Source organism: Geotrypetes seraphini, chromosome 11, assembly GCF_902459505.1.
Source record: "Geotrypetes seraphini chromosome 11, aGeoSer1.1, whole genome shotgun sequence".
Taxonomy (NCBI): domain Eukaryota; kingdom Metazoa; phylum Chordata; class Amphibia; order Gymnophiona; family Dermophiidae; genus Geotrypetes; species Geotrypetes seraphini.
The window spans coordinates 36,724,010-36,737,077 of record NC_047094.1 but is presented as its reverse complement, the minus strand read 5'-3'; the positions used below and the strand labels follow the sequence as shown (position 1 = coordinate 36,737,077).

General features: G+C 45.3%; 1 protein-coding gene across 8 annotated transcripts in view; it reads left to right on the top strand.

Annotated features, from left to right (window-relative positions):
* The window catches only part of CIITA (class II major histocompatibility complex transactivator), a 118,982-nt gene that overhangs the window by 96,634 nt on the left and 9,280 nt on the right, over positions 1–13,068 (top strand). For all 8 annotated transcript variants that reach the window (XM_033914684.1, XM_033914687.1, XM_033914686.1 and 5 more), the window contains 2 exons: positions 6,222–6,305; positions 8,040–8,123. In XM_033914684.1, coding sequence (XP_033770575.1) covers positions 6,222–6,305; positions 8,040–8,123 — 168 coding nt within the window. The remainder of the gene's footprint in view (positions 1–6,221; positions 6,306–8,039; positions 8,124–13,068) is intronic.

Sequence of the window (13,068 nt, the reverse complement as noted above, 5' to 3'; positions counted from 1 at the left end):
TATCGCATGGCGCCTAATGGCACCTAACTCCAAAGTAGACGTGTTTAGGGGCAGAGAAGGCGCAATTGTCTAAAGGACTTAGGTGCCTATAATGTAAACCTTTAAAACCATGGGGCGTGGTTTAATCACGGATGTCATTAGCGGGCTCCGAATGCGCCTACCGCAAAGCATTGTTGTCGTAAAAAAGGCAATATAAGGAAGTCTTCTTACCAACCGTTATTTTTCTGAAGTACTGTTACTGAGCGCCGTCCATTTCTCTCTGAAAAAGTACTGTTAAGTTGCTAGAAGGCACAACAGCTGTTGAATGCGCTGGGATCATGCGCTGTTATATACAGCTTACGAATCCCAGGAGGCTGTGCGGCTCAATCTGCCGTGAAGCACAAAGCAACCACTAACGACACCATGATGTCACATGCACGTGACAATCTAGCTGGAAGGAAGGGGGAGGGATATCTGGCCCTTAAAAGTTATTTTTGATTATTGATTTTTTTTGTTATTTGGCATTGATATTTGAAATGTACAATACGCAAGGAGAGCATAGGGTTAATCCACGATTTTCTCACCATGCGCATGCAATACGAGATTCACTCCCGCGCTCGCTATGCGCATTTCAAAAAAATAAAAAAAATATTTGTAATGCTTATGTACATGAAAGTTTACATATATTTAAAAGTTTAGATATATTTGGGATTTTTGGAGGGATAGATATATATTTTTAATGGGGTTCTTAACATGCACGTGTAGGTTGCTAGGCAGAAATAGTCGGCGAGGATATAAGCAGTTGTACTTTTTGGAACGGAAAGGCCAGTTGGTATGGATAAAATGGTTTCATGAATCAACACGTTAAGAAATTTACATGCCTTTTTACTCATTTGCATGCACAGATTGGATCGGGTGCGGATGGGGTCTGGAGGAAGGTTAATGAATCGAGCCAGAGTCAGAAACTGAGCGCAAACCGATCGGTCCACGATAGGTTTGCTTAGTGAATCTAGCCCTTTGTCATTCGATTTCTGGAGAAGTTTTTATGAAATGTCCTATGAGAATCTTCTGGGAAATGTTGTGAGAGAATACTGGTGAAGCAAAGTTGTGAACTGCTTTTGAAACCTGATTTCTGGAGAAATTTTCAGTCTCTCTGTAATAAGTCTGTGGTGCTGATTTCTGGAGAAGTTAATGAGATATCCTATGACGGATTTCTGTGGAATGTTGTGAGAGTCTATTAGTGAAGCAAAGTTGTGAAACTGCCTTGGAAATCTTTTTCTGGGAATAATTTTTTGTAAAGATTTTTGGGATTTTGGGAAAAGATTTATATGCATGAAATGTTTAGAGGAAGGATGAGTTTTGTGATTATATATAGGAAATTTTGGGGAGGGAAATAGTATAGGGAACATCAATTATCTGTTTTTTTTCCTAGCTTAGAAAGTATTTTAGGCAACTGGGGGGTTATTGGATTTAGGATAGGGTTTTTCTTATTGATTTGGTTTTGGTTAGAGTAGTAGGTTGGTTCCAGGGAGAGAGAGATCTACTAGCAACAATGCGCCAACGTGGTACCCCTACACAGAAAGGACAGAAAGCTTCCAATACACTAACCCAAGGAAAAAAGGGAGAATTCGGAGAAGCTGGAGGCTATAAGATGGTGTCGGGTCAAAAGCGCGCCGGGACAAAGGTGCGCCCAGACAATTGAGCGCAGCGCGGAGGCGCGCACCACTCTAAATTACTGTTTTTAGGGCTCCGACGGGGGGGGGGATGTGGGGGGGAACCCCCCCACTTTACTTAATAGACATCGCGCTGCGTTGTAGGGGGTTTGGGGGGTTGTAACCCCCACATTTTACTGAAAACTTCACTTTTTCCCTGTTTTTAGGGAAAAAGTTAAGTTTACAGTAAAATGTGGAGGGTTACAACCCCCCATAACGCCGGCGCGATGTCTATTAAGTAAAGTGGGGGGGTTCCCCCCATGCCCCCCCCGTCGGAGCCCTAAAAACAGTAATTTAGAGCAGCGCGCGCCTCCGCGTTGTGCTCTATTGTCCGGGCGCGCCTTTGTCTTTCGCGCCGTTGTCTATGAACCCTGTAAGATACATTATTTAAAGAAAGCGTTCTTAGACCCATCAGTTAGTTTTCCCTGGACAAAGGATTTAAAAGAATAAATAATAAGAAATCCTGCATAGTAATTGCTGATGGTGAAACACAATTAATGGGATCAAAGAAGATTTTACTTGTACATTTAAAGAACTGAGTAGAGGGAAAGCAGAATTCCATTATCTAGTGTTGGTATACAGTATCTGGTTATTAAATTTTATTTCTATATTCAATTTAGAGTCCGTAGTACTTCTTTATATCTATTTTGTTAATGGTTTAATTAACATTTTTATTTCCAGGTTACATTACATTTTATTATTACATTCATTATTATTATTTTTATGTAATTCACTCCTTCTCCTGGGGAAAGGTATCAATTTAACCCTCGGTGTTCACAACTACAAACAAATCTTATTTTAAGAGGGATACTTTTTACCTCAGTCTGAGAAGGAGGGGTTACATTAAGTTAGGTGCGATTCTGTAATAGGTGCCTAAGTGCGATTGACAAGAGCTAAGCACTTATCTTTTTAGACGCCATTTACAGAATTTCCCGCTAGAATTCAATATACATTGTTCCCCCGGTCGTTCGCGGTCCCGGTCATTCGTGGTATTTTCCGACAGTGAATTGCCGACAAGGAGAGAGCAACCGGAGCGCCAGCGAGTGCAGGAAATTACTCGCTGTATGCTCCGACCGCCTCTTCCTGCACTAAGTCGGGCCTTATCCAATCAGGAGTGGTTTTTTTCAAGATTCGTGGGGATTCTTGGAACGGAACCCCCGCGAATATGGGGGGGGGAGTACTGTATGTCCCCTAAAAATCGGCACCAGCTAGTTTGGCGCTAAGCTCCTTTCTATAAAAGTTAGGTGTTAAGTGTTCTAACGTTTAGGTACTCCCTATTTATGCCTAAATGCTTGCGCCTAAGTTAGGCACCCAACTGGAAAACATGTCCACAGGCTGCCCCTGACCACGCCCACTTTTAACTATGCCCTTTGCACTAGCCACCTAACAGTTGTAGAATCACGCCTACCAAGTTAGGCGCGTGACCTCCACTTAGGTATTAGCCTATTAATTAAGCTAGGCACCTACATTGGCGTTTTAGGTGCCCTGTATAGAATTTAGGGTAAGTGTTATTCTATAAAAGACCCATACTTGGCACTGATTACCACACGTCATGTTAGATGCTAGATTTGTGCTTGCTGAAATTTGGTGTAAAAGCTGACACCCAAGAGAGGCGTGCTGAGGCAGTATTCCAAAACCACGTGCACAACGTTTTGGAGCACCTCTGGTACATCCCTGGCCGCATCTCCTTTTGAGTTACACACTTACCCCCTTCTTTTACTAAGGCGCGCTAACTGATTAGCGCGCACTAATCGAATTAGCGTACGCTAACGCGTCCATAGACTAACATGCACGTGTTAGCGTTTAGCGCGCGCTCATCGGTTAGCGCACCTTAGTAAAAGAGGGGGTTAGAGTTAGGTGCCATGCCTTAAAGAATAGCACGCAGCCAGATGTGTGTACAAATTTTAATGAGTGCCAATTAACATCAATAATTGGTTAGTACCCAATTATTGATGGTTAAGAGCTCATTAAACAATTAATTTGCATGCACATCTCAACAGCATGACTGGGGAAGGGGGATGGGGGAGTAAATCAATGGATTATGCATTAACCTATGAATAGGGAAACAGATTTAAGTCAATTAAACTCATTTTATTTATTTAGTGGGATTTATTAACCGCCTTTATGAAGAGATTCACCCAAGACGGTGTACGGCAAGTACAGCTCAGCATAAAACATTAAAAAATTCTAACGTGTCAACAGTTTTTTTTAATTAAAGCGAACGGGTGAAAGAGAGGAAAAAAATTCTAAACATTAGGAGAAAACAACCCAAATAGAACAAAAAACGATCACCCTAGTCCAAGGGTAGGCAATTCCAATCCTCGAGAGCGGGAGCCAGGTCAGGTTTTCAGGATATAAGAACTGCCATCTCCAGATCAGACCCTGGGTCCATCAAGTCCGGCAATCCGCTCACGCGGAGGCCCAGCCAGGTATAACCTGGCGAAAACTTAGTCACCCGTATCCCTCTATGCGTCTTTCGAGGAGATGTGCATCTAACTTGCCCTTAAATCCTAGAACGGTGGGTTCCGCAGCAATCTCCACCGGGAGAGCGTTCCAGGTGTCCACCATTCGCTGTGTGAAGCAGAACTCCCTGGCATTTGTCCTGGGCTTGTCCCCCCACAGCTTCAGTCCATGACTTCGTGTGTCACATTTGACATCGTAAATAACTTTTTATCCTGCTCTATCTTGTCGATTCCTTTTATTATTTTAAAAGTCTCAATCAGATCCCCTCGCAGTCTCCTCTTCTCAAGGGAGAACAGTCCCAGTTTTCTAAGTTGTTCTTTGTAGTTCAAGTTCTCCATACCTTTTACCAGCTTCGTTGCTCGCCTCTGCACCCTTTTGAGCAGTTTTATATCCTTCTTTAGGTAGGGAGACAGTATTCCAAGTGTGGTCTGACCATTGCTCTATAAAGAGGCATTATGACCTTCTCCGATCTACTCGTGATTCCCTTCTTTATCATGCCCAACATTCTATTTGCTTTCTTTTCCGCTGCCACACATTGTGCTGACAGTTTCAGGGTCCTATCTATCAGTACCCCCAGGTCTTTTTCTTGTTCACTCTTACCCAGAGTTGCACCTGATATGCTGTACTCATTCTCCTTGTTCTTTCTTCCCAAATGCATTACCTTGCATTTTTCCACTTTAAACTTCATCTGCCATTTCTCTGCCCATCTCTCTAACTGGCTCAAGTCTCTCAATATGCATGAGATAGATTTGCATCTGAAGGAGGCAGTGCATGCAAATCCATCTCATACATATTCATTGTGGATATCCTGAAAACCTGACCTGGCTCCGGCTCTCGAGGACTGGAATTGCCTACCCCTGCCCTAGACCATGGGTACTTTGTACTGGCAGACTTAAGAGAAAGCACACACCATAAACCAACTTTCAATCTGGCCTGCTTGTCTTTTTTCTGTGTGTGTATTTATTTTTTTTTGCTCAGAAAATAAGATGAGCAGAATTAAGAATGCATTGTTTTCTTTCCATGACATAAACATGCCCTAGGAAGTGTGTGCCATGCACACAGGCTGTGTGATACTGGGTACACTTCTATCGTTTTGAGGGAGGAAAGTTTTCAGGCAGCCAGTTTGCATAGAGAAAGTGCTGTTTACCTGTGTGAATGGATTTGAACTAGTTCTCGACTGGCTAAGGCTGAGATACTGTATATTCTTTGTTGCATATCTTGAACACACGGACCTTGTTCTTCCTTACCAAGATTTTATTCTGGTTTATGTATAAATCAGTGATAACCAATGGCTTTCTAGGATCCTAGATGCAATGCTGAACCCACAGATTTGTAAACAAAACAAAAACAGCAGAGAATATGGTGCTCCAAACACTGTCATCAACGATTGGCAGTATTTTTTTTTAATGTATTCTTTGCATATGTTTAGATCATTCTTTTAATGTTTTGTGTTTAACTGTTATTTTGAATTGTTATATTGTAGTCCGCTTTGGTTCAAGGCAGAATATAAATAGATCAACCGTTTATGGTTGAAACCACAAAGGTTGATGTACACTCTTTTGCGGTTCATAGACAACGGCGCGAAAGACAAAAGCGCGCGCCGACAATTGAGTGCAGCGCGCGCCGCCGCACCGCTCTAAATTACAGTTTTTAGGGGCTCCGACGGGGTTTTTTGTTGGGGAACCCCCCCCCCCCCAGTTTACTTAATAGACATCGCGCCGGCGTTTTGGGGGGTTGTAACCCTCCACATTTTACTGTAAACTGAACTTTTTCCCTAAAAACAGGGAAAAAGTGAAGTTTTCAGTAAAATGTGGGGGGTTACAACCCCCCACACCCCCCACAACGCGGCGCGATGTCTATTAAGTAAAGTGGGGGGGTCCCCCCCCCCGTCGGAGCACTAAAAACAGTAATTTAGAGCGGCGTGGCGGCACGCGCTGCGCTCAATTGTCTGGGCGCGCCTTTGTCCCGGCGCGCTTTTGACCTGACACCCTCTTTTGCACAGCCTGGTTCTGCCTTTCAGAGGTTAAAGTTACATATATTCTAACCTATGTTTAATGTCTACAACAGCCTAGCGCAGAACAATATAACTGACGAAGGTGCAAAGAAGTTGATGAAAGGACTTCCTTCCTTGTCTTCCTTACAGATCTTGTGGTAAGTTTCCTTTCCTGCTCTGATCCTTTTCAGTGGCTAACCGCTTTCAGGCAATTATGTTGAATGGGGGGACATCTGCACACCGTATTCATCACTACTTATGTTGATATGTCAAGTAGACAGAGTAACTGATACGATTTACTGATGGGAGTAGTGATGATACTGGATGATTTGGCTTGGAAGATTTTATCTGTTTCTCACTGTCTCAGCACGCCTTCCACCCTAAATTAGAATGAGAGCACTTGTCTGAGGCTGGGATCCCCTATACTCTAGATCAGTGTTCTTCAACCTTTTTACACCTTTGGACGGGCAGAAATAAAAGAATTATTCTGTGGACCGGCATCGGTCCGTGCACCAGCGGTTGAAGAACTCGGGGCTAAGTCGTGGGCCAGACCCTGCCCATCTCTACCCAATCTCCACCCCAGACCCCGCCCCCATAATAGTACTAATTGCACCTTGCACGCCCCATGCCTCATCTGGAAGCCTTCCCTCTGACGTTGCATTGTCAGAGAGAAGGCTTCCGGTTCAGGCGCAGGACGCCCGTAGGAGCCGCTGCCCGAGGCTTTGTGCACTGAATCAGTGAGGAAGAGGGAGCTGACTCGAAGATAACGCCGCATCGATCACATCGTGGACCGGCGGTAGAAGAACACTGTTTTGTGCCTGATGCACGTGCTGGCCCTGTAGACCGGCAGGAAATTTCTGTGGACCGGCACTGGTTGAAGAACACTGCTCTAGATAAAAGATAGAAAAGCACAAAGAAATTGCTTGTCCTTTTAAGATCATTATGTCAAAATCTCACATATAAAGAATTAATGATGCGCAGAACTCAGTGACATCTCTGTACGTTATCTCCTCCGGATTCTATATAGGGCACTCAAAGTTGCGTGCCCAACTTTGGGTGTGCTTCTGAGATACATGTGGAAATAAAATGGATAATGAGCTCTCAACCATCCTTAACTGGGTGCTAACAGCATGTTTCTGGCTAGCACATGGCACGGCGCCTAACTCCCATAGTATCTCAAAAAGTGGTGCTGTCAGAGGCGTTCCGAAAAGGTATGCATGGAATTACAGAATATTGTCTAACCATGCCTAACTTAAGCACTGGCATTGACACCAGGTTTCAGCTGGCGTATGTATTGCACCCAAAAGTTAAGCTAAATGCCATTTAAGCTATTTGTGCTAAGTGCAATTCTATAAAAGGTACATGTTCTTTATAGAATAGTGCTTAGCACTTGGCCCATATTCTCTAAGCTCAAAATGCCATTTAAAACGGTACTTAAAGAAATTTCAAGGTGCCTACCAACACCTAAAAACATTGCCCCGGAATTGCGCCTCCGGAGGCGCCTACCGGCACCTAACACTACTGGAGCTGTGGCTAAGACTGGAAGTGGCGTTGGACGCGATCCATGGCAAAGGTAAGTGCCGGAAATATAGGCTTTGAAAACCTTAGCCTACATTTCCAGTGCCTACCTTTACCGGAGGCGCAGTTCTCTAAACAGCGCCATTGTGTGATTGATGCGCAATTGGCAGCCGCTTTTAAGACGGCCGTTTAGAGAATCCGGGTTGGAATTTTTTCAGCACCCATTTCAGCGCCATTTGTAGAATTCCCTCCTAAGTTTGCGTAACCTCATAATTTGTCTTGCAGAAAGCTAAGAAAGGGACTTGTTATAGGGGGAGAGAGTTTCAGATTCTGATAGTAATGAACTATGGATATTTCTCTTTTCTTTCCTGCAGTTTATATAATAATTATATATGTGATGAAGGAGCAGAAGGCATTGCAGAAATACTTCCTGTCATGAAATCATTAAAGGAATTGGCGTGAGTATGATCTAACACACAATTCTCTTTTTTGTTCTGCATTTGAAAATGCAGGAATCTGGATTTTCTTCAGTATCAAATGTTAATAGTTGCATTCCAGCACTGACCATCCAGATGTGATGAGCAGTCATCCTGAGTGAAAGATGCCTATGGGAAGTGTAGTTGTCACTGGACAATCTGCTTTTAAAATGCTCCAGCTCAGTTTGTTGAGTTAACCATTAGTCACCTGGACACTTGATTTATATTGTCATGTAGGTCATGTTATTATTACTGGTTTTATTTCCAAATTTTATTACTCAGTTAACCCCATATTTTAGGATGTAAGTGGGACCTGTCTTGCTGCCACATTGCAAAAACTTCAGGCACTCTATAGCCACCATTCCCAATCCAATTTTTCATTTCAATCCAGCATGACAAGCCAAGGTTTTAATGTGCCATATTGTAACTGAACCTGGGGAACAATAAATTTGGTTGAGGTCTCCAGAATCTTCAACTTGAACTCCTATCTTTGACTGGTAGGCCTTACATTTCTTCTGGTGACTGTGAATCAGTGGCGTACCAAGGGGGGTGGGGGGGGGCAGTCCGCCCCGGGTACATGCTCAAGGGGGTGCACAGCCAGCCACCCTCCCCATTCTGCCACTGCTCTGTCTCACTCCTTAACCCGGCCGGCCGGCAACTGCGTGGTAGGTGGAGACAAAAGGTGAGGCGGGCTGGTGGGCGGGGAAAAAGTGCAGGGCCCACAAGACTTTACCTCCGGCGTCAATTCTAACATCGGAGGGTAAGTTCTGGGCCAGCCAATCGCTGTCTGGCTGGCCGGCAACTTCCTCCCCGTTAGAACTGACGCCGGAAGTGAAGACTTTTGTGGGCCTGGCTTGGGGAAAGAGCAGGGAGAAATCGGCTGCTGGCTTGGGGGTGAGGGTAGGGACAGAATCGTGGAAGTGGAGAAATCGGCACGATGGCTTTGTGGGGGCCAGGGGGAGAGAGAAAGAAAGGCAGAAATAAAGAGGGGGGCCAGGGGGAGAGAAAAAAAGGCAAAAATAAAGAGGGGGACCAGGGAGAGAGAAAGAAAGGCAGAAATAAAGAAGGGGGCCAGGGGGAGAGAAAAAGAAAGGCAAAAATAAAGAGGGGGACCAGGGGGAGAGAGAAAGAAAGGCAGAAATAAAGAGGGGGGCCAGGGGGAGAGAAAAAGAAAGGCAGAAATAAAGAGGGGGGCCAGGGGAAGAGAAAAAGAAAGGCAAAAATAAAGGGGGACCAGGGAGAGAGAAAGAAAGGCAGAAAAAGAGGGTCAGGGGGAGAGAGAAAGAAAGGCAGAAAGAAAGAGGGGGGCCAGGGGGAGAGAGAAATAAAGAGGGGGGCCAGGGGGAGAGAGAAAGAAATGCAGAAATAAAGAGGAGGGCCAGGGGGAGAGAGAAAGAAAGAGGGGGGGCCAGGAGGAGAAAGAAGAAGGACCAGAGACTAATGAAATCACCAGACAAAAAGGTAGGAAAAATGATTTTATTTTCAATTTAGTGATCAAAATGTGTCCGTTTTGAGAATTTATATTTGCTGTCTATATTTTGCACTATGGCCCCCCTTTTACTAAACCGCAGGGAGCCTATGAGCATTCGTGGTTTAGTAAAAAGGGCGGGGGTATTTGTCTATTTTTGTATATTTGTTACTGATGTGACATTGCATAGAGTCATCTGCCTTGACCTCTTTGAAAAAACCCCCGAATATAAATGATAATTAACATTTTCTCTGCGTACAGTGTGTTTTGTTTTTTTTTAAATTTTATTGTTGGTAGATCATTTTGCCTTGGTCATTTTAAAAGTAGCCCACAAGCCCAAAAAGTGTGGGCATCCCCTCTGTAAATAGTGGTGTCCGTCCCAGCTTGTGCTCCCTCCGGTGGTTGCTTCACTTCTGGCCGGCTCCCCTGCTCAAAGCCGCGGGTGTCGGCTCCTCACGCAATCCGCGGCTGTGTCGGAAGCGTTCCCTCTGACGTCACAATGTCAGAGAAAAGGCTTCCAACGCAGCCGTGGATTGTGTGAGATGTAGACGCCCGCTGCTTTGAGCAGGGGAACTGGCCAGACATGCTGGGCAGGGAAGAGATGTTCCTGTTGCACAGGGAAGGGGGGGAAGAAATGCTGCACAGGCAAGGGGGGAAAAATGCTGCTGCACACAGGGAAGGGGGGGAAGAAATGCTGCTGCTGCACAGGGAAGGGGGAGAAATGCTACTTCTGCACAGGGAAGGGGGTTAGAGAAATGCTGCTGCTGCTGCTGCACCCAATTGGGGAGAGAGAAGGAAGAAGGGAGAAGGAAGACAAGGGAGAGGAACCAGAGGTGCCAAGTCCATGGGAGGGATGGAAAGGAAATTCCAGACCATGGAGGGGGAGGAAGAGATGCCATGGCATGGGGGAGGGAAGGGAAGGAGATAGAGAAAGAGATACCACACCATGGTGTGGAATGGGAAGGAAGGAAGGAAACGAGAAGAGAAAGAGAGAGATGCATAGGGGAGGGGTTGGAGACAGAAAAATGGAGAGGGGGTGAAGCTGAAATGAATCATGTGCAAAGGAGAGAAGGGAACCCGGATATACAGTTTATTGAAGGGACATAGAAAGAGGGAAGATGCCATATGGAAGAGAGAGAGAGGGTGGAAAGTAGATGGAAGGGGCAGAGAGAGTATGGGCAGTAGATGGAAGGGGTAGAGAGAGAGGGCAGAAGCTGGGTGGAAAGGGCAAAGAGAGGTCAGATGTTGCATGGAAGGGAGAGAGGACAAGCGCTGTATAGAAAGAAGAGAGCAAAAAGATGATTAAAGCAGAAACGACAAAAGGTAGAAAGATTTTTTTTGTTACTTTACTTAGAATCAAGTAGTATTGTAACTGTATTGATAAAAGTTTATAAATAGGAAATGGAAATAAGGCAATTTTTTTGACTACACCCCTTTCCTCAGGACAGAATAGCATAACAGCAGTATACTGAACTGTTCTGAAGAAAAATTTGGCCTATGAAAGCTAATTGAAAAATGGATTAGTCCGATAAAATTGTATTTTCTTATTTCTCATTCGTTGTTTTATTTGTTAATTTGTAAAGTGGTGATTGTTATGTATCAATTTTTTCAAATTTACATCTACTGTCTTTATATTTTGCACAGTATTAGGGGACATGTGTCACTGTTTTTGTGGTGAACGCATTGTATGCAGAGTCTGGTTTCTTGGCGGTTCAGTTTAACTTTTGTCTACATATTTCTATTTTTAGTTTGTGATTATTCCATATTGGGCGAGGGTGTATCTCTGTTCTGTGTGTATGAAAAGGACATAGTTTTCAGTTGGCATTGACTGCAGGATCAGTTGACTGTGCGGGATCTGGCTTGTTTAGTTTTGCAATGTATGTGTTGGTGTTCTAGTGCTCACTGCAGTGTTTAAGATGCTGCCTTTTCCTAGGTACACTCTTGTTGTGCGATATGTGGATTGTTACTAAAAATCATATTTTTGATATAGATGGGGGGGGTCACAGAACAGCGCTGCTTGTGCAGGAAGCTTCCAACTGGCTGGTAGGCCACCCCAGGAGGTGGAAGGGCCATCGTGGGTTTGTTGTGTGTGTGGTTTGTTTGTTTTTTACTGCCTGTGTTCGGGGAGCCAGGAAGGGAGGGTGCAAGGGCTGTTGGATCCGTGAGGGGGAGGGGAGATGCTGCTGGGATCGCAAGGGGGGACTGCTGACAGGGAGGGGTGGGAAGGGAGGCAACGCACGGCAGATCCTTTACTGCGAAGATAAAGCCATTCACCGCTCAATGGGCAAGAATTCACGGGAGCTAGTCAACTAAACTAAACTAAACCTTAAGTTTATATACCGCATCATCCCCACGGAAGTAGAGCTCGGCACGGTTTACAAGAGCTTAAAATGAGAAAGGGTAGGAAAAGGTTTACATAAGTTTGTAAATCGAGTGGAGAAGTAAGGGAAAAGAAATTACATGTTAGAGAAGAGCCAGGTTTTTAGTTGCTTGCGGAATAAATGGATGGAGCTCAGGTTCCGCAGCGGGATAGTAAGGTTATTCCAGAGACCTGTGATTTTGAAAAGAAGTGATTTTCCTAGTTTACCTGCATGGAGAATACCATGAAGGGAGGGGAAAGATAGTTATCCCAGGACAAGCAGGCAGCATATTCTTAACGCATGGGTGACGTCACCGACGGAGCCCTCGGTACGGACCTTTTTAACTAGAAGTTTCTAGTTGGCCGCACCGCGCGTGCGCGAGTGCCTTCCCGCCCGACGGAGGAGTGCGTGGTCCCCAGTTTCTTCGTTTCCGCGGAGCGAAGAAGACGCGTGTGTTTTTTCAACGGCCGTTGAAACCACTTTTTGCCTTCCCGCTCGCGCTTTTTTTCCTATTTTTTCTTCTTTTGCCTTCGGGTTTCTTTTTCTTTGATTTGTAAAAAAAAAAAAACTTTGCTTTTTTTTCCCCTTTTTTCGATTTTGCCCCGGCGGGGCCTGTTGCCATTATACAGGCCTCGGGGTTCGATTTTGCGGAGGCTGTTTTCCCCTTCATGCCCCCGCAGGTCGGTTTTAAAAAGTGCCAGCGGTGTGCACGCCCGATCTCCCTCACTGACCCACACAATTGGTGTTTGCAGTGTTTGGGTCCGGAGCATCGGGCGGACTCCTGCACCCGCTGTGCCACTCTTAAAAAGAGAACACTTAAAAACCGAAAAATTCAACAAACTCTTTTGTTCGGTACCGGGTCGGCGATGGACTCCTCGACATCGACAGCGGTACCACAGAAATCGGCACCGTCTACTTCGACACCGCCCGACCCCGCATCGGCGTCTCTGGCGCCAGGTAAGCCGGCTAAGAAGCCTTCCTCTTCCCTCGAGCGCCCTCCGACCACGGTGGCGACACCGACCTTGCCGGCCTCGCGCCGACCCCGCAAGCGCTCCGCCCCGATTTCGGTGAGTGCCTCATCATCGGCCTCCTCATCGCC